The 21,751-nt window shown below is 38.8% G+C and overlaps 1 protein-coding gene across 10 annotated transcripts in view; it reads right to left on the reverse strand.

The window, feature by feature from the left end:
* LOC123309977 (AF4/FMR2 family member lilli-like) overlaps window positions 1-21,751 on the reverse strand; it is a 72,936-nt gene that overhangs the window by 21,553 nt on the left and 29,632 nt on the right. For 4 of the 10 annotated variants that reach the window (XM_044893304.1, XM_044893301.1, XM_044893306.1 and 1 more), the window contains exon 1: window positions 5,398-5,706. The exons of 4 other annotated variants lie outside the window; for them this stretch is intronic. In XM_044893304.1, the coding sequence (XP_044749239.1) occupies window positions 5,398-5,414 (17 nt within the window). In that variant the 5' untranslated portion in view covers window positions 5,415-5,706. Of the gene's footprint in view, window positions 1-5,268; window positions 5,707-21,751 lie in introns of those variants that run through there. 2 more of the 10 variants (XM_044893303.1, XM_044893307.1) reach the window with 2 other exon arrangements.

Raw genomic sequence — 21,751 nt, forward strand, 5'->3', positions numbered from 1 at the left:
GCCATGCGCGTTGAAGATTACAGTGGTATCACATACAGAATGTGCATGTAATAAGCCTGTTTTGATTTATTTATGTATTTAACTCACTATATCCCACTGTAGTATAATAAGGCTTACTGACAAGGTTTCTTTATAGCAGAAGTTGACTCTTTTTGTTTTTATTCGAGAGTATTCGATGTTTAAATATAATTAACAATTAAATTTGCTGATTGGAGGTCATAGTTTTCGATCCAATCCAAATCACCCTCATGACTCGCACCTATCTTACATATTCCTCACTTCCTAAAGGTGGTATTTCAAATATTTGACACTGGGGTACTTCATATTCAGTATTTCGAACACTAATGGCTTCAAAGTGCATTATTACATAATTCTGTCATACACAAATCACTGAGTAAGGTTCACAGTAGTTTTTTGTAAGAATTCAAATACGCGGTTGATGTTAAGAGGTTCCAGAGAAGTTGTGGCCCAGTAAAAAGCGTCTCAAAGCGGTCCTTCGCCAGAATAGGTACTATTATGAAATTTAGCAAATCATAAAACACTCCTGTGATGCATGGATAAGGGATGAAGTTTGTTTCCTCATCAGGTACATCCTCTGTTTAAAACGATGAACCAGAAAGGCATATTGAATGTTGCTTATAACCTGCTAACAGCGGACGAACTCATCGGACCCCAAACTGTGTCCGGAAAATCTTCCATCGCCCATGCTAGAACGACATGACCTAGTCAACAATCCGTCGTACCACAGCAACCAGCGAAGGTTCCGGATACGGTTTTCCGTAGCCAACGGACCCGCCTATGCTCGAATCAGCATACTACTGACCGTATGATTGTCATGCAAGCAACAATGTCGATGACCTATGGCTGGGAAACTGCCTCCTTTGAGGAACACTAGAGAACAGAACCAGCGAAGGTGTGACGATCCGCGAAACGATGTCAACGGCGCTACGGGAGAGGAGCAACAACGTTAAACGAGTCTAGTTATACGGTCTTTTGTCGAACCACTAAATATTCCATGCGGTGGTGAAACGCGGGTAATGACGGGACGAGTGGAGGACATGAGGATTGCGTGGAACTCGAAATTGTAGAGCCTCGTGTGGAACAAGAGAGATTCATTCCAAAAACGACACAGACAAAAGGAAATTCGTCGACGAATGAAGATGATTTGTCTCATTCTCTTGCACTTGTGGAGAAAAAAACTGTTCTCCCCTTGAGATTCACTAATAGGCCAGGAGAACCATCTTTTCGGGCTAATTCACCTCAAAAAACCAATAATGAAATGAATTTAATGAATAACGAGGCCAAGAACACCACTCTGCTCTATGCGTCGAATTGGTACTATCCACCCCTGTCTATGTTCGGTGGTAACCTGACTTCGGTCAGTTTCATCAAACTGTCGTGGATTTGTTGACGTTTGGTAAACGTCAAAAATCTCAATTTTCTCTGGCTCTCTTTCGATCTAGTTCCTGAATTATCGTGCGAAATGCATAACAGAGGGCGCCACTAATTTAGACATCGTATAACAACTTCATTTGGAAGTAATACTGACTACGAAGCAGCCTAACGTATCAATTCTCGAGAGCCTTTGAATCATTTCTATAATTTGAAGAAATCTACATCGATTTCTCAGGAAGTTAGGCTTCTGTTACCTCAAGCGAGATAAGTTGTCCTGGTGTTACAAAAGAACGTGTGGAGTATCATTGGAAGTAGTTGAGCGTGATTCGAAAACAGGGAAATGCTTGAATGGAAGACGTTGAACGCCAATTTTGACTATATTAGGTGTAGCTTGTCAGGCATAAACAGGTTTTAGCTTCATATTATATGGATTGTATCCACTAAGATCACCCAAAAACAAAAAACCTCATCTGCACTATCCATCCTCACCCTTGATGGATTCAAGGCACTAGTACTAACAACAGCTCATCAGACAGACTCCAAAAAAACGATTCTCATCTATTACTTAAAATGCAAAGAAAGTGAAAAGCATTATGCAACAGAAGAATGAGCCGAACATCGAACTAGTACAGTCCTCGAGTTGTGACATTCGTCAAAACCTACTTGGACACCCTTTATCAGGGAAAACTGCCTCATATGCCGTATTAATCGGAAAATATACCAGACATTGCACCTCTTGATTATCACTGGCTCACGTGGTACTCTGTACACCATACAAGAATACAAAAATTGTGCTGATTTTCGGGTAGCCTAAAAATATGGATACTGCCAGAGATGTGGTAAAAATAACTAGAGAATGTAATTCCCTATAGAAACTCAGTTTCATATCGTTGCATATTGGAAAAAATCTCGTTGTGAAATAGCGATTTGGTCGCCTAGCCTAGATGGTTGGCTACTCCACCTCTGGATTATTTTCTTGTAAATCTCAGTTCCACACGAATAAGCCAGTTACGACGAAGGTCATGCAAGCAAACTAAGTCGTATAATTGACCATATTCCTGTCGTTACAGTCGAACGAATGGTTCAATATCGGACCTATGGTCTTGAAGCGTAGCCACAGCAAACGTCCGAATAAAACGACGTGATAATCATGGAAATGGCTTCCATAACATCTGGGAAATTTCCATTTTTCGGATAGCTCGTTGTCACCTCTCTCCCTCCATACTTTGTATCATACAGTGTCGATTTTTAATTCAGCATTATCTACGAGAGAGCCACTTCGTTATCCGTGTGTTGCACCAGATAAAAATGGAATCATTTCGGTTAATGGCCATCTTTGGGATCGTTGTTTTGAGTGCAATTGTCCAACAAACAGTGATTAAAATTCTACGTTCAACGTTCCTTTATCACCTTCGAACGGTAAAAACTTTTGGTTTCCGCTTTCGCATTGAACCGATATGACAGCTTCAGTTTGGTAACGTCGATAATGGAAACGGACTAAAACTTATCCATTTTCTCAAAGCTCTCTTATCTGCGGATGCACGCGAGCGACATCTATTGGAAATGCGGACGTAACAGGTGGCGATGTTGGCCGGAATCAATATACAAATATTTTCCCACTTCCATCAATTCGAAATGATGGATATCTCTTCGGAGAATCGGTTACGTCTCAGTGTAATTGAATTGTCTATTTCTGCTTAACTTTTCATTAACACTCGCTAATAAAATCATTTCACCCCAACAATATTTCAATGAGGTTTGGTTTGTTATTCTCCTTCGCCATTCGGTGTTTTCGAAAAACTTTTAATGTGTGATTCAATACTTCCATTTGCCTCTTTGACTTTGAGAGCTTTGTTTCTCCTCTTTGTAACAAACTCCTTCTAAATTATTCCATTTTTGCCTGGCAAGTTCGTCGGTGATCTGATCTAAGTATTTTGATGCCGATCGATTCAATATTGAGGGAAATATCGAAAAAAAGCATATTCTAGGCTCAGGGTCATATCATGGGCAGGTGCACAGGAAAGGCCTATACGCCTATAGAAGCACACCAGCTGTTGATATCTAACAATTTTCTCGACCTGAGAGCATCCCATACGGGGTAGTTTCATCCTGAATTATTTCAATGGGAACTGGTTCTGTTCGAAGTTTAATTTTTCTTTGAAACATTGCCATTTCTTTCGTTTTTCGATGCTCTTAGGATTTGTTAGCCAAATTATTAGTTCGGTGTATCTCAAAAGGCAGAATATTCATTAGAATTCTAGGAACCGCTACGACACTCTCTCTAACTAACAGTTTTATACCAAAATCTAGTGGATCCATATATTCTGCCTCTGATTTATACATACCACTCACTCAGCTGCGGTCAGCTGTTCATGACGAAAACAAAGTTTAAAATCAAGTCAAACCAGAATGTTTCAACTGCGAACGCTGTAGTCCCAAAATAATCTTATCTCCCAGAGACAGTTGTTGACTTCTAGGTACCACAACAACCGACAACGTCAAGTAACCATATTGTCAAGGACTTGCTGGTTATCGACTATGCCACTTTTCAGCTGGTTTCTTGTTTTCAATAATCTTGCTGCGGTTCTTTATTTGTTACCTTCTGGTTATACTTTGTTTCCTTATCGGAATAATAATATTTCAGTCCTTATTTGGCTTTTGTCTGTTTTATTCTGCTAAATGGAAGACATATAGTAATTATATTTCAGTTTTTACCTCTTAATTCTGTGAATTGTCTCAGATATAACTTGTGAAGTACACTTCAAAAGTTAGTCGTTAATCCAGCAAGTTAATGTTGGTCTTCCAGTTGTTCATACGTTTCGGGCTTTATTTCTTCATGATACATCTGTGGCCAAAACTTTACTAACACTCGGTAAAAATCTTCCCAATTCAGAACTCAATGATTTCAGTTTTCACTTCTGTTGTGTGTTGTTCGCCAATTGGAGATTTTATCACAATTGATAAGAGATCTTCTCGATACGCTCATTAGATAAAACAAGTTCATCTCGATAATTTCGATGGTTCTGTTCCAAGGTTTCACGTGGGCGTAATGGCGTAATTTTTCGAAATGTTATTTTCGACCTAATGCCTTTCTTCACCGAAGTGAAGATTCAACGATGCACTAGTAACTCGTTTCGTAATCTAACACCACAACAGGAGATGATAAAGCTGGGAAACATTTTTGTCAACACAAATGGCTACTCATACATACTTTGTCTTGGGTTATCTATCCATTGAGATAGTTTCTCTTTATTCATCTCTCAACTTAACCACAATCTCCATCATGGATGACTTCAGATGTGAGCATGAAGAAAAATCAAACCAGGATAAGTTCTACACATGTACCAATAGATTAGAGATGATAACGAATGAAAGATTTCACCGAAAAAACAGAGAAGAGTCCATGATTATCAGCTGCTCAGATAATGGATTCTCTTTGTCCTTGGAATTGTTTTTCTGCCAAAAAAATGGAATCTAATTTCCGTTGGGACAAATGATTTATTTAGTACCTGATCATTTAACCGTGGTATTGAAGAGTCGTTTTAAAAGTGAAAGCTCCATGAAAAGTGGCGACCGTAAACGACGTAGAACAACTTGATAAAAACTGGGACGTAAGAATCTCTCAGGAATCTATTTGTTAGATCGAATTGACCAAATCGCTGCAGCTCAGATATTATTCGTTTTGGTGTAATCTCCTAGTATATTTCCATTATGTGGCTATTAGTGGATCTAACCTCAATCTAGATTACTTTGTGAAACGAAACGAATTAAGGCTTCAGATATTATTTCTGAATCCTTGTCGAGATGTTATTGTGTTAGTTATGGGACTACCTCAGGAACTACTTTTATATCGCACACTGCGATTGGACATACCTATTTAACTTCGTGTCCTTCTGACATCTTGATAATGGTTTATCATAGATTTAGGACTAAAGTAGAGCTTACAGGTCCCCGCGTTGAGGAAAGCATTAAAGTCATGGTATACCACGTCGGATGACTTACCGAGGTGGTTTCTTCATTTAAATATCAGATGTTTCCACTTTCGGATGTTTCAAAATGTAATATTTCGCACAAATGTCGGATCATTTCACACTGTCCATCGATAACATGACACCATCACTTGAACCTTCCCGAATTGGTCAACCACTTGTTGGGGAAACTATAAAATAAGTCACAGAATCATTATACGACCACCATTACTGTAAACATATAATCTGACATTTGATCAAAATACGCGAGAATGCGTAATACAGCACTGTAGATCGGCGCAAGAAGATCGTATTTGGTTTATTAAAGATTTCACTTTACAGCCGTCTTCCCCTTCAAAGTGGACGTTGCCGTATGTTCGTAATAGGAGGTCTGTGGCGCTACTGTCGCTACTACAGGATTCTCTGCAACCATGCTGACAGTTCGCCCATGTTGCCAGATTATATTCCTACCTTCTTCTTTTTAAATGGTTTCATAGGAATTTGATCTTCAGTTTTTTCTTTCACAGCATATATAGTGCTCTATCAACAATTCAGAGTCAATATAATACCATATGCAACAAAAAATTCTCACTCTATATCTAAATATGAGTAATTAATATATATATTATGAATGCCGGTTTCTGTGGAAGAAGTAAAAGTATGAATATATCTATTATATTAACTATTGATGCTTCTGATATTTGAATGAACGAAATTACATATTCCCTTCTTTTCTGAATAGGACAAGTATTAAATTTTAGGTAGGAAATTAATACTCAATGGCGAAAAGACAAATAATTTGGTCTATATTTCAAGCTTTTATCTCTACGAAGAGGAAAATTCGTGAATATTATCCCCAAATTTCCTTACAAAGCCAAATGATCTGGCAACCATGCCACGACTCATCTCAATCTCTACCGACTATTGAATTTGGAGATAGCCAGCCATCTTTAAAAGTTATTTGGAATACATTCAACTAATAATTTCTATGGCACCAAATAAGAGAAACAGGGAGATCATCTCTCGATTAACCAAGGAACATAAGCCCTACACAAGATGAGCTATTAAGAATGTTATGGGCTCACAACTCCAATACATGTGTTATATCGTCATATAAAAGTGCCAAGTGCCACCTATACTTGAAAAAATCAGGTTACTCGTTTCTTTCACCACTAACAGATGGCGCTATAACGTATTAATACGCCAAGGAACGATATTGATTGATAATCGCCAAGGTATCTGTAAATTCCGCGATAGAAATTTCGCGTATGCTCCGGAATGGCAATTTTATTTCGATGGATATTTAATTTCTGTCGAAGTTGTGCCAATACGTGTATAGTAGCGGTTTCAGGTTAAATTGAGCAACCGTTTGAATCGAAACCCTTGAGGGCTGTAACTCTGTATCTGACAATAGATCCAAACAAAGGGATTAATATTGGATTTACGTGGAACGCAAGCAAATTGTTAATGGAATTTCTCGTTTGCCATCAAGTTATTGGTTGAAATGATTTGCTCTGGAGCCGTTTTCGTTTCTATGTAGACGTGTTTTTTCCGCAATCAATAATTGATAATTGTCCTCATGGTTGATTAATGCTCTCGAAATCTCTATTTAGTTTTCGGATTTACTTAATAGTCAGAGTAACATTTCTCTCCGAATGTCTTGAAGAAGGTTTCTTCTGCTACCTTGACACGCTATTTTCTAATGATTCATTTAAAATATACAATGTTTTCTAAATTATCTATTTAGGTAATCTTCTGTATCACCGACAACTTTGTCTTTTTCAATAGCATAAATATAAAGCATTCTAGTGATCATAACCTAGTTATAACTCATTTAATAAACATCCTGTTTTTAACAGAGTTTTTCGATTGTGTACACAACAATGTCATTATCATTTTGACCACAGTTTGATGGCTGAGAGATATCTGAGAAGGCTGCCAATTTCACACATTAGTTTCGCTTACACTGTAGCTACGTTGTTGTAAAATTATTAAAATATTTTGTGAAGTTGTCGTTTAATTTTTATCTAATGAAACGTTTCCATGATTGTCAACGAAAATTCTCAAATTTTGGATATCATTGCTCGTGAATATTCAAAATACATAATACGAACATAATTTCATGTTACTCACTCATAGTTCACATCTTTCGGGAGGGTGCTGTCAATTTACCTGTAAAGAAAAATAGATTGATGATTATAGAAGTAACTGAAGAATAATTTAAGAGCTCAAAAAATTGAAATAGGTATATGAGAGCCATGCGCCAATACGGTAATAATAAATTGACTGATTACTCTGAAACCGATTGAGATGCAGGCCTGTAGCATTGGAGCAACACATACTACTTATTCGATATAATATCTTAAAATATAATTTTTTGCTTAATTTCTGTACCAAAAGCTTATCAATATTCTCTTTTTTATAATTTTAATTCATTATATCCTTCAGAAGAAAAACTTGTTTCACTCTTTGATGCCTTGCTCATAACCAACTCGTAAAAGGGCTTAATCATTATATAATTTGTGCTTATCTGCGATGTGCCTAACATAACAAAATGTAGGCACACTTTGAAAACCGGAAATTCATAATTATGAGAAGCATGCAAATGTACCTATTGAATATTTCTTACGGTCATTTTCGGCCATTGTTTCGTTCGACATTTCTGATAACGTTCTTGCATGCTAGTGTCGGATATCAATCTGTTCAATAACAATGAAAATAGTAACTGTAACTTATGTTTTTTCAAAGCGGACGTGACAGTTAAAAAGAATTGGATGTCTTTCGATTTCACGTTTTTGTGAGCTCAATCATTTTCACATATTGAAAAGTTTAAACTACAAGCAGAACCAATACAGGGTTATTTTGGTTCACCCTTAATCAAGGGTAGACTGAGCCATCTAGGGGAAACTCCTAACTCGAAAATATTTCGAATGACCTTTTTGAATTCACTAATTTCTGCTCGGAAACTTGACGTTTTCCGAGAACGTCGATTCCATTTGCTTACGCACCGAGTTGAGTTATAATAATTATTGCTTCGACGGCGTTGCTAAAGTGCTCGTAAATTCAGTCCTTTATTCCTATCTGCCGATGTTGATTACAAATACAACGATTTAAGTTGTTCACCTTCTGCCATCGACACCGTGATATAAATCGTTTTATCGGTAGCTGAATGCATGCCTCGTTTCCATTCAGCTAGGGCTCTTTCCGTTTAATCGTGAGCACATGAAGTGTGAAACGTGGGAAAACGAGGTGGGGAGCGATAAATAATTCATAGATGATTTCCATTAAACGTCCAACTTGTGGGTTTTCCACTACCGTCGAAGAAGTCAGTCATTTGATTGAATTGTCTCATCTCAACACGTTGCTTGGGTGTCCAGTGCCCAATCAAATAATAATCAATCCTTCAGGTTCAGATTCGATACAATCTGTCAGGTTAGCGTTTCGAATTGTCAAGGATCTTTGCGTCATTTTGTCCACAAAATGTCATTGAACTTGCCATCGAAAAAATGCGTCGTCAATAATGGTTTTTTGGTTTCAGAGTTCTCTTTGTAAGTAAAGTAGTTGATGTGAATGTCCACTTTGCTCCAAACACCTCTCACATTTTCTTCTGGCAGATGTCTATTGTGGGCAACTCCGAGAGCCTATCTCCCTTCGTTCAGATTTTCATCGTTGAAATGGCAAAATTGAAAATTTTCATCTGCGATCTCACCTGTTATATTCCTCCGATGCAATTGTGATCTCCGGACTTATATTCAGTGTTGCTAAGGCTTCCACCCTAGCATAAAAACTCGATGTCGAAAATGACCTATTTACTACTCTGTCTGAAAATCAGGATGTTCTATTACTGTCTTAGAATATGGAATGCATTGAAGTTATTTTGAATATTCTTGAAATCCAAACAGTTGATGATTCAATGGAGAATTGCACTCCAGAGAGTTCTTCGAAGTCAACTCGAAAATGAAAAGTGGACCGAACGGTTGCGCTGAGATGGATGAAATCATCAGAATTATCACAAGAAGAGTTGATCTTTCAAAATGTGGATAACATTCGGATCTACGATGATTTTCCTGAAAGATAATCGACTCGAAACCTGAAATTCCCAAAAAGATGGACAGCGGGTTTCATGAAACTTTGATTGTTCGATCAACGATTTGACAGTCACTCGATTTCTCAAACGAAATCACTGCATCCTTTTCATTTCTGAATATATTGAAGAAGTAGCATTGGAGAATGATTGAATGGACGTATGAACATCATAATTTGATTCGAGAATGATATTCTGAATTATCAAGACTGAATTATCGATTGAAACCAATTGACGTCTATTCGTCTATCAAGCGTTGATTGCCCGATCAAGGCAGGGAGTCGGTTAAAACTTCCTCAAGACTGAACGGTTGTGCCGAGAGGAATGAAATTCTCAGATTCATTACTGGAAGAGTTGCTCTTTCAGAATATATATCGCATTCAGATATAGGATAAGTTTCCTGGAAGATACACGACTCGAAAGTTGACCTTCCAAAAATTCCCAAAAAGTTGGGTTCAGTTAAGACTTCCTCAAGACCGAACGGTTTTGCCGGGGTGGATGAAATGTCGAGATGTGTCACTGAAAAGGTTGCTCATTTAGAGTATGTATCAATTGGCCAAATCTCCTGTTATCTTCCTCCGATGCAATTGAAATCAGCGTTGCCGACACTCCCACCTCAGCACAGAAAATCGATTTCGAAATTCTCGATTTTTCGGGTCTAAAATAAGCAAGGAGTTATCCCTTAAATGACCAATAAAATATTCTACCCGGTTGTTTTACCTGGAAAAAGTTACAGCAGAAGTTAAACATCACAGTTAGACAAAGAAAACTAAGTTTATTTAACTTAGTATTACCTCCGCTCATCTCTATTGTGATATACAAATTGTGCGGTGGTAAAATATCATCCTAGGGGAAAATCATCATTTCAAACAAGCATCCATAAACAGGACCGCAATTTATGGGTTGATAATCTTCACCCGAACAATGTTACGAGTAATGATACCCATATCCCTTTTCGGAACCGTTTATGCCTTGCTTTCGGCCGTTCTGAATGACTTATTGTGGTCCCACGCGCCAACCATTCCGTTACTCCCCTACCCTTTGGTCCTTCTTCTCTACTACGGTACATTTCACGTGGGAGTTGTGACGTCGCTGCCCGTATCTATGACGTAGCCGCTTACGTAATTGATTGATAGCGTCTCGGTAATTTCATCGGACGCTGTAGGTAGGCATTAATGTATCGCGTTCGGATTCGTTCTCGAATCAATTTGGAAGTTGATGTATACGAGCTGGAGTGGGTGTTGAAGGAACCCTCGACGGGAACTCTGATACTGTAACGGGAATACGTGAAAGGTGTAGGACGAAGGGCGGAAACGGACCAGCATTGATTGGGATTTATGACGCTGGGCTGTTTTTTGGCGGTGTATTCCAGGAGGAAGATTTTCCGAGAATTTGACCGCCTACTGGAAACATCGGCGAGGAAGAATAGACATTATTCGGCGAAGTGGGCGATGTAGCCCGTCAGGGGGCGCTGAAGGTTATCCTGGGGGTGTATTTTTGAGGGAAGGATTGGTGGCTGATGTGGGAGGTAGTTGGCGGAAACGATTTTGTTCTACGCGAATGGAACAGCGGGCAGAAGTAAGCTTTTAATGGAAACAAACGAATAATATTACGTCAAGGCATATACAGGGTAATTTCCAAGGTGATGCTTTTTTTTTACAGAGTCATCAAACTAAGTCATTTCAACAAAAATGTCTACATATATGAATAAAATTCAAGATGGCTGAGCTACAACCCTTAGAATTTCGACCAAATTTCATTAAATTTCAAGTACGGGACTGTGGGAGGTGACTTCGGCATCAGAAAAACGAAACAAAACATAATACATATCAGTACATACGAGTCTATCTGATTAGTTGCATAAGATAGCTGATTACTCGATGTTGTGGCACAGTGGAAGACCAGAAGATTTTCCCAAACAAGATGAACAGGCATCATTTGTTGATGAGACGGATTGACGCCATATGGCCATTATGAAGTTATCATTGTTGATACTGATAGGTTGAGATACCCAAAACTCCTCCGAGGGATACGTCTCAGACAGGTCACGTTTTTAGATTTCTCCATAGGCTTGGTAAGACATAGTCAATTGGCACTCATGGCATAAACTTCCTCGCTCAAAGTCGACTCAGACTGAGTAGAGAACAGATCAAATCTATCACTAGGTTCATGAATGACCACTACAATTGCAATCTGAGAAAACACGTGTATACTATTGGCATTTGTAAAGAAGAATGAGGATAAAGAAACAGAAATGCGTCTTCTTAAAATGTAGAGCTATATTTGATGAGAAGAAGTCCCAAAGCGGAACCTAGAGAAAGTTCTTTCAGTTTCAATGGGACATACGGCACTGTTACTTAGCGTATCACCACAACAGGGAATGAGAATGAAACTCTAGAACAGGCTGAGCAGTTCAAAAACTTGGAAAGCTTCATAAATACTAGGGCTAACCTAGACACGCAAAACCGTATCAGTTCGGCATCACGGGCATTCTGGAAGCTAAAGGACTGAGTGTTTCAAAATCATGACCTCTATCTGAAGACAGATATTTACAAAGCAGTGGTCCTCCCAACGCTTCTTTATGGAAGCGAAAGCTGGACGCCCTACAGGCGTTATATTAAACAACTTGAACAAACGCAACAACGTCATCTAAGACAGATAATGCACATCAGATAATTCCACAAAGTTTCGAATGCAGAAGTCTTGCAACGCGCGAGTTGTATAAAAATTGAGACTCAAGTAACGAGAGTCCGACTCAGATGGAGCGGGCACATTCTGAGGATGCAGGACACAAGACTTCCCAAAATAGCTCTGTATGGCGAATTCACAGAGGGAGCCCGGAAACCAGGAGTCCAGTATAAGTGGTTTAAGGATATACTGTATCAATCCCTGAAATCAGTTAAGGCCATTCATAACTGGAAAAACTAGCGTTAGACGGATCACAGTGGAGGTCTTTGGTCCACAGTTATAATGGAGACTCGAGAAGGATACAGCGGCGGCCAGATCTGGTTGGTGACTATGCATGCCCGGAGTGTGCAAGGATCTGTGGGTCACGGTTGGGTCTCTTCAGTCACAGGAGGGCACAGAGTCGCAATTAGCCCTAAGAAATTATAAGTGTGTTTGCACCGTTGTTTTTTTTTTTCTTTTAGTAGATTTATTCTCAGTAACGGGATAAAGCAATGAATGAATCATCAGAACAACACAATACACTAGAGATCCTTAGTAGAACATTTTCCTTTCTAAGTCCATAGTAAGAGGACATAATGACATAAGAATAACCCACTAGGACACGACTATCTAGGGTTATTCCCAGATATTTAACTTCTACTCCATGATGTTCCCATTTAAAGAGATGGATTTCAAGTATTTCAGTTCATCAGTATCTACGAGCAGTTTAAACCACCCTTGATACCCTCTTTCATCCCTATCCAAACGATCACTTGACAGATTTACTCTGCTTCGACTTTATAAAATGATGAAAATATAGATTTTTCACATAAAGATAGGTGTAGATTAAAGAGGTGGATGATAAACCGAAAACTGAGCAGAATTACCATCCAGAACTCGTAGCTACATCTAGAAACGATGTGCCCTTGGATTGTCGATTCCTGGGATTTCCCCGTATACAAATACTCAAGGCTGATAATCGTTTTTCGCAATCCAGCTACGTCCTACGTAATCGCCGAGCGATTATCGACAAAAAGTGGCAGATTGTTCATTACGGCCCGATTGAGATTAGTGTGCCACATGCAGGTAACGCGGAGCCCGATAGTCGGACGCCAAGTTTACGGCCGAAACGAACTCGATTCTCATCAAATGAACCTTTCAAAGTGCAACGGGAAAGAGATAAAGAGATTTATCGCTCCTCCCGAAGCTCCCGAACCCGGAAAGTTTCCGCGCCAGCCGAAATCGAAGTTTATAATTGGTCTCGACTGTTACCTGCTTAATTGAATGTTCTATGATGATTTGTTATGTTATTCGATAACCTATTGGTGCTTAAGTTACGATCGGTTTATTATTTTCGCGAAAATTGCGTTTAACGAACGGATAAATCCGCGAAATCGGATTAGTAAATTAGGTTCCGCGCAATATAATTGATATTGCGTATTATTCCGGAATGGATTCCGCGATATACGTGGTGAATCGATTAGGTTTTGTCTGATACTCCATTCGTAAAAGCAGATACATCAACTATACGGGCCTCTTTTACAGAAGGTTAAAGTCATCAAAATGAGTCGTTTCACCAAAAATTTTCCACATAAATTATTCAAGATAATTGAGCTACAACCCCTAGAATTTAGTTGTCCCGACGATGGCAAATTCGCTAGTTCAATTCAAAGTAAGAGCCTTCATACCAACAACATCGCTAGAATACATCATAATGGCTCTACAACCGACCATTTCTTAACCAACTCTGGAATGAAACAAGCCTGCATGTTAGCGCCTTTACTGTTCAATAAAATAGCCATAGCTGTCTCGATGATTGCTTACATGAGTATGCCTGTAAGAGGTGTTGGAATAAGATTCAAATTTGATGGAGGTCTATTTAACCTGAAGCGCCTCAGAGCAAAAACCCGTTCAAAGTTTATCACGGACTTCAATATGCAGACGACTGCGCACCTATCGCTAGCAGCCCAAAGGATCTACAGATAATGCTGGACACCTATAAACATATATACGAAGCTTAAGGCCTTAGACCCAATATCGACAAAACCAAAATCCTGGTAAGTCTCCCAGAAAGCCTTCAAACACATATCAGCCTGGAGAATGAAACCCTGGAAGAGGTCGAGCAGTTCAAATACTTAAGAAGCTTCAGAAATACTAGGGCTAACCTAGAAACGGAAATACACAACCGTATCAATTCGGCATCATGGGCATTCTGGAAGCTAAAGGTTCTTGGTTCAAAATCACGACCTCAATCTGAAGATCAAGACAGCTGTTCACAAAGCGGTGGTCATCCCAACGCTTCTTTACGGAAGCGAAAGCTGGACGCCCTACAGGCGACATATTAAACAGCTTGAACAAACGCAACAACGTCATCTAAGACAGATAATGCACATCAGATGGTTCCACAAAGTTTTGAATGCAGGAGTCTTGCAACGCGCGAGTTGTACAACAATTGAGACTCAAGTAGCGAGGGCCCGACTCAGATGGAGTGGCCACATTCTGAGGATGCAAGAGACAAGACTCCCCAAAATAGCTCTGTATGGCGAATTGGCAGAGGGAGCCTGGAAACCAGAAGGCCAGGATTAGCGGTTTAAGGATACACTACATCAATCCCAAAAATCAATTAATGCCAATCATAACTGGGAACAACTAGCGTTAGACAGGTCACGGTGGAGGTCTATGGTGCACAGTTATAATGGAGACTCGAGAAGAATACAGCGGCGGCCAGATCTGGTTGGTGACTATCCATGCCCGGAGTGTGAAAGGATCTGTAAGTCACGGTTGGGCCTCTTCAGTCACAGGAGGGCACACAGTCGCAATTAGCCCTGAGAAATTATAAGTCTGTTCTATTTTTTTGTCTTTTTGTAGATTTAGTCCCGGTAACGGGATACAGCAATGAATGAATGAGTTCAATTCAGATCGTAACACTTGTTGATATCAAATACGCAAATAAGGAACTTCATTGTCAACTACCCTGTATATATAATAGATCGAGATGTTCTGCTATTCGTAGAAACCACCTACTTGAAAATACACGTCATCGTGGTCGTTGCAGGAAAACGACGTTTTTAGATGGAACGTTCCGAAATGCAACCGAAAAAACCGTCGACGAAACGCCAGAAAAAAACCGGATGAATGAAAATGGGCGCATTGTTCCCGTACCGATTCGGCCGTAAATATAAACAACCCCCCTGTTCGGCGCGACATAAAAACTTCATCGAACATATTTCCCATCTAGGATCTGTTGAGTCCCGCCGCGTCCCTCCTCTATCATGCGGGCCAGACAAAACGAAGACGACGCTGGAGCAAACATATTATAATGGAGGACGACGGCGTCGTCGTCGCGGCGATGCGGAGCGACCGATATTGAAACGTGCGGCCGAGTGCCTGACGTCGCAGAGAGGCGCCCCCAGGCTTCGCAACGGTCGGCGAAGAATTTTAATTTGGGGAACGGGGATTGAACTTAAAGGTGGATTGAACTTTAGGGGTAGAAATGTTGTGGTTGATGGAAGCGCGGTTTGGACACGGACCAAAGACTGTCTGTGCACTGTCCTACCACGGTCCAACCATGGTCAGCTCATATTTCGAGTTAAAAGTTGATGATGAAAGAAAACATCAACGAAGAATGAACATGGCGCGCTATTAGAATACATCCTGTATAATACAGCCATGCTATCGAGCAATAATGCTGCATTTGGACGATCAACTTGCAGTATATCCAAAAGAAGTCTCTTTTTCTGTAGAAAGTTGCTTACGATTGTTGTTTAACCTATTTCCTTTCGTCCGAAATGAAAAGGTATGTATGTAGAAGACGTGTGGTTCCATCAGGGCTTGACGAGCCGGACAGATTACGCTACAATGAAATTTCTCGGCATATTTTCATCCCCTGATAGATTCTCTACACTATAGAAAAAAACCCATCAAAATCGGACATCAGGTTCCGAAGTTATGCAAAGATTAACAAAAAAGCTTACAAACACAAAGACCATCATACATAATACATTATTTCATATTGAAAAATTACATTTTTCACAATCAAATACAGCCTATGTCACCGGACTTTCTACTGGTCAAAGAATTTTCAAAATGGGTCTGGTAGTTCTAGAGATTTCTTCCAACAAATCCACAAACATACAAATTTTACTTCTTGATGATATTCTCATAGATTGCATCACTGGAGTAGGAGTCAGTTTTGAAAATCTATGTCATTTACTTCGAAACCGAAACGCCTTAGTAAGGAGCACCACAGATTCATTCAGAGCCATTTGTGATGTTACAATCATTTATTGAGCTCATTACTGAATTGGCCAACTACAGAAGAACTACATATATTTTTTTTCTGTCGCTAGATTTTCAACATAGGAAAATAATTATATTATGGATCCACTGATACATCTTTTACATATCACATATGAATAAAGAAAAATTCGGGTAATTTTTTAAAATTCAATAGATGCTACTAAAGGCGATATGAGAGAATTTCCAATTTGGCAACGTGGTCAGTTGTCATCAGGAACACAGACCAATAGAATGACAAGCCAAGCGTTGACTTCTTGAGTTGTCACCATGGTAACGCGGACCGACGTTGCTAATCGAAGTGCATTAACAACAGAACTACTATTTTAGAACTTTTTTCAATTTCAAGTACGTAGTCAGTGAGTTTCATCGCCATTATGTTATGAAACTCCCAAATTGGAGAAAAGTGTGGAAAATATCATAGTTCTTCATGAAACGATTGAGTATGGATGGCAAACGGAAGTTTTCTAAAGCGTCAGACGCTTTGATAAAATGATAATGATAAAGAAAGCACTAGTTGTTAGGAAGTCTATTATAATAAGCAACAATTCAACTACACCTCAATTGGTTTAATTCATAGCATAATACATTATTTTGCTATAATCCTGAAAGTTATTGTTATGTAGCGCAATGGCGAACTGCCTGTCTGATATCGTGAAAGCCACTTGTTGGAGGCTCACTATTGTTGAATTTTTTTTCACTTTGAATTTGAAAGGGTGAAAATCGATATATTTCGTACCAGCGTGAAATTTGTGGTACCTCGCAGTCGTATAAGCGATACGAATTCTATCCATTGTTTCGTGTGTTATATTTCGAAATTTTCTCCTGAACCTGGCGACGAACCGTCCTCCACAGTCTTTGCCGGCATTGTTAATTGAAACAATGACATTCAGTTCAACGACCGTGACCAGTGTTCCAAAAACAATGATCTTAGGAAAATATTCCGTATGTTGACGTTTAATCCTTTCTACCTGCATCTTTCGACACCGGATTATGAAAGAGCGTTCCAAAATAACCGATATACGCTGCGTTTGTGACCATTTTTTAGTCAGTGGTTCAGTCAGGGACGTATTGAGAAATAACGAGTTGATAACTCTAACTCTATCCTGACTTCTTTTTTTTCTCGAAAAACGCCAAGAAGCCAGTAATGTTTGATATAGTAACGTAACGCATGAAAAATTCGTATTTCTTGAGCCGTCTCTGGAATCGGCTAGAGCTGATGCTGCGCGGAGAAAGCCGGGGTCAAAGTTCACACGACTAGACGGATTACAGAACTCTGCAAACATTTTTGAGGGTTATATTTTCCGAGGGTTTTCACGCTGAAACTCTTGAATTATCCGAGGCAACGTAATTGGGGAACAAGGGAGAAATAGTGAAGACGACATTCTAGGTAATGGAGCTTTTAATAGAACTGGTCTCTTCTTGCCACTTGATGCTGCAACGGAATGAACTATTGGGCGTGTATACAGCGCGATATGTTCTATGGGAGCGCTTTATTGTTTCATGGTCATAATGATGCTAATGTTGGGGGCGGTAATGGGTCATCTGACCAGGGTGTATAAAATTACACCGCTTGTGCCTTTTTTGGTTCTCATACATTCCAGATGATTTTATTTATTGCCTTTTATTTCATAAAATTCTCAATATATTATTGTTCGAGACTTGTTCATTGTTATTGTAACTTTTTATCCTTTCACTAATCGATGCTTTTATCGATCACACTTCATATCGAATGAATAATACCTTCGAAATCACTTAGTTCAAGGAATGTCAATTTTCAGTGATCCTCGGAAGTTGGAACCCATCTCTAACTCGTGCTAATCTGTGGTCGTCAGAATTGATCTCGAACCGAACGAACATCGACTAATTAGCAATGAAGGTTAGGAAGTGAATAATTTATTTCATTGAATTAATTCGTATTGGTGCAAGTAGTGACCGATTTCAATGTTTGGTAAGTGTATTGTACTTCGTTTATCTGGTGGTGGTCATATATACTTTCGTTATTTCAAAGAAAGTGAATCTCACGCGGTTATGAATGGATTGTATTCAAATCTACACTCAAGATATCTGGTATTGATTCACTCTATTCTTTCCTGCTGGAGTTTTCGCCTCAAATAAAACTCATAAGTTCAGTTTTATAATAATGCGATTGAAAAGTGTGCCCCAAACAAAATTGTGAACTTGGTAACCACAAAAAACTAAAACCATTGAATGATATCAATGAAAATGCTTTCAATTAGTTACGCATTCAGATTTAAGATAATCAGGGTCCTAGAAATGTAAGAGTTCAGATATTCAGGGTGTCTCAGGATGAGATTCAGAACCTCAAAACAATTACCCATAGAGGTATGAAGAGTAACGTTGTTTTCTGAGATGAAGACTTGGTTATGGCTTTATTCAGTTCTTTCAAAGTAGGACCAAGACGAAAAAATAAAATTTTTCAGAGGTTTTTTTCTAATAGGGATGCACCTGAAACTAATTTTCTCACTCATCCCTCATACCAGAGATGGGTGAAATTGACAGCCCTTTTTGATTGTCTACCATGATATTCTGTCGTTGCTTGGGATCGACATTTTGTAATTTCGATACAGGTTGATGTCATCAGTGTTTACATATTTTCATTTTGAGAACATGAAGTGATTCAGTCACAGAACATCAACCTTCAAAATTCCTAAGCTTACTTGAGGAAAGTTTATTGAGGTTTTCGGACAAGGAATCACCTCCTGGGAATTTGTCGAATCTTCGGTAAACACCCTGTATACTGATCCAATCAATATTTACGACTAACCAGATAATGAAGTGCCGATCTGGGGTTCCTAACCTGTTGATTCATCCAACAAGTTAGAGCCACTGTATTGATTCAGTGCTATCAGCGCCATCTTGACGAAAGATCGATAACTTCCCGAGAAACCTGCGTTATCGAGTGAGCTGTCATTAAGCAACCATTACCGAAATCAAGTGATTGGTATCCCGGATACCGATATTGGATATTGTTAGCCTCGAAATCGTTTAACCCATCTGGTTTGAATGATACTCGTCACGATCAGAATGTAGTGGAACGCTCCGAACCATACATACATGGTTACCGTCATAAATCATCAGCTGGTTCATCGTGGCATCTCCATTGTTAGGTTCAGGTGTTCGTATCAGATGGGCCCTAATGATAACTTTGTCGTTCGTGAATGCGATGTATACATATGGCTCGCTTATTGTGATCAAACGGGCTTTCTGGTTATTTTTCTATCGGAACTTGTTGATCTTTTTGACGGCGGAAATATATGAGGATTATTTAACATGGTTCTCAAATCAGAATCAATCTCTTACGGAAGGAACTATGTTCCTATTAGCAATATCCTCCAAAACGAGTTTATTTGAATAAAGTTCAATTATGTGCAGAAGAACACCTTTTACACCCTAGCACATAAATGTTATATTTGAAATTCATTAGAATGTTTGTGGATATTACTAAATATATCTTTATAATATTAATATAAGCTATATTTTTGAATGAAAATACTTCTGAAACTTATTTGAAGGGGGACAATCCATTTTTCGATATTGGAGAAATTATTATTCTCAAGTTCTCAAATCTTCTAGTAATGAGTCTCGAAATTTCATTGAGCTTGGTGTAACCGTTCGGTCTTGACGAATTTTCATCTGACCCCATCTTTTTGGGAACTTTTTGAAGGTCAACTTTCGAGTCGCGTATCTCCCAGAAAAATTATCGCAGATCTAAATATGACACATATTCTGAAGAGCAACGCAGCTAGGGACAAATGGGCTCTCACTGAAACAGCCCTTATGTCTTCAACCTATCAACAATAACCAATAAAACGCTGTGATTCCATCTGATTCATTCGTTCTTTATTAGACGTTTCACAATTGTCCCAACAACCTTTTTTTCTGGTCGATAGAAGTAGAATACGTGAGAACGGAAGGAGACAATGATTCAATTCAAGGCTAGCGTATTCCCGTTCAATTATTTACGCTGCCATTACCATTTCTAAACGATGGTAAGGATGACAGAAGTGGTCGTATCACAGTACATGGATTGTTAGGTATCGTATATGGAATTATTGGATAAATACCGAGTAACATTGAAATAGGGAAAACATGAATGGTTGAAATATTTCAACAATTTGTGGTGTCGATGTTTCTGGGGTAGGCCAATTTATTTTTATAACATGATCGGTCCTAACCTCACTTTCGTCAAAGTGTCGGCAACCTGTATTCGTAAAAAACGTCAGGTGAGAGTGTATTCTATGCAGGTGTCTTTGAACATTTTCGTGGTGTACGAGATAATCAAAAAACATGAAGGAATTCGAAAATTTCCCTAATAAAAACTAGCGTGAGTTAAAAGAATCCCAATGGACCGTATGGATAGAAATCAATCGGAATTTCTGGAGAACGCTGAAAACGTCCAATTCCCTCATCGTTCAATACATTCTGAAGTCCGTAATCTAGGATGCAGTTCCGGAAGAGATACTGGCAATGCGGATTTTAATCCTCTATTTCCGGTTCAGAGGAACTTTAAATATTCAGGATTATAGGAATGCGGGAAATATTGCCGGAATGATCTACAGATAACCGGATATTGGTAGGGAATATTATATTTCTAGGTCACACGCTTGACTATCGTTATTTCAGTATTCGAGGATTTTCGTGGATAATGATGCTCCCTCATCAAAAATTCAAACAGTAGAAGGCTCAATTTTGATCTTGTGAAACGTTGCCAATCGTAATTTTCATCGAAAGGATTTCAGTTGTGCTATCGGTGAGGTGTCTGAAAAATGCATTCAGGCTTGATTTCAGATTTTAGCTGATCTCGACGAGAAATATACCTGAATTTTTTTCAGTCACAATGTTCAAAAAATCTCGAGTTGGAATCTATTCAATTCTACTCAGTTTAGTCGATCAATTTCTAGTGTCGTAACCTTGTTATGTGTATATTATTCGGAGGAATAAAATGCAACAATGTTGTGGTTATAATTAAATTTTTTTCGTTCGACTAACGTTATAACGGTTCGTAAGCAGGCTGGTTGTGAAAGTTCGGAATTCTCAAGGCGGAAAACATCATCGCAACATTGCAGACTGCTGTTTTATTATAGAGATTATTATTCAACTCCTCGTCGTTCTCATATTTTGTTCTGAATAGTTGATATAGATTTTTTATGTGTTGTTATCAAGCGTGTTAAGACACGGACTCATAATATTGTTTTCATCAACAAAAAATAATTTTCACCTGAGAAATATTGACAATTGTAAGGGATAAGTCAATAAATAAAAGTCGTCTTAAGTTTACGAATAAAAAAAATCGTACAAAATCTTTATATTTACCAAT

This window comes from Coccinella septempunctata, chromosome 3, assembly GCF_907165205.1.
Source record: "Coccinella septempunctata chromosome 3, icCocSept1.1, whole genome shotgun sequence".
Taxonomy (NCBI): domain Eukaryota; kingdom Metazoa; phylum Arthropoda; class Insecta; order Coleoptera; family Coccinellidae; genus Coccinella; species Coccinella septempunctata.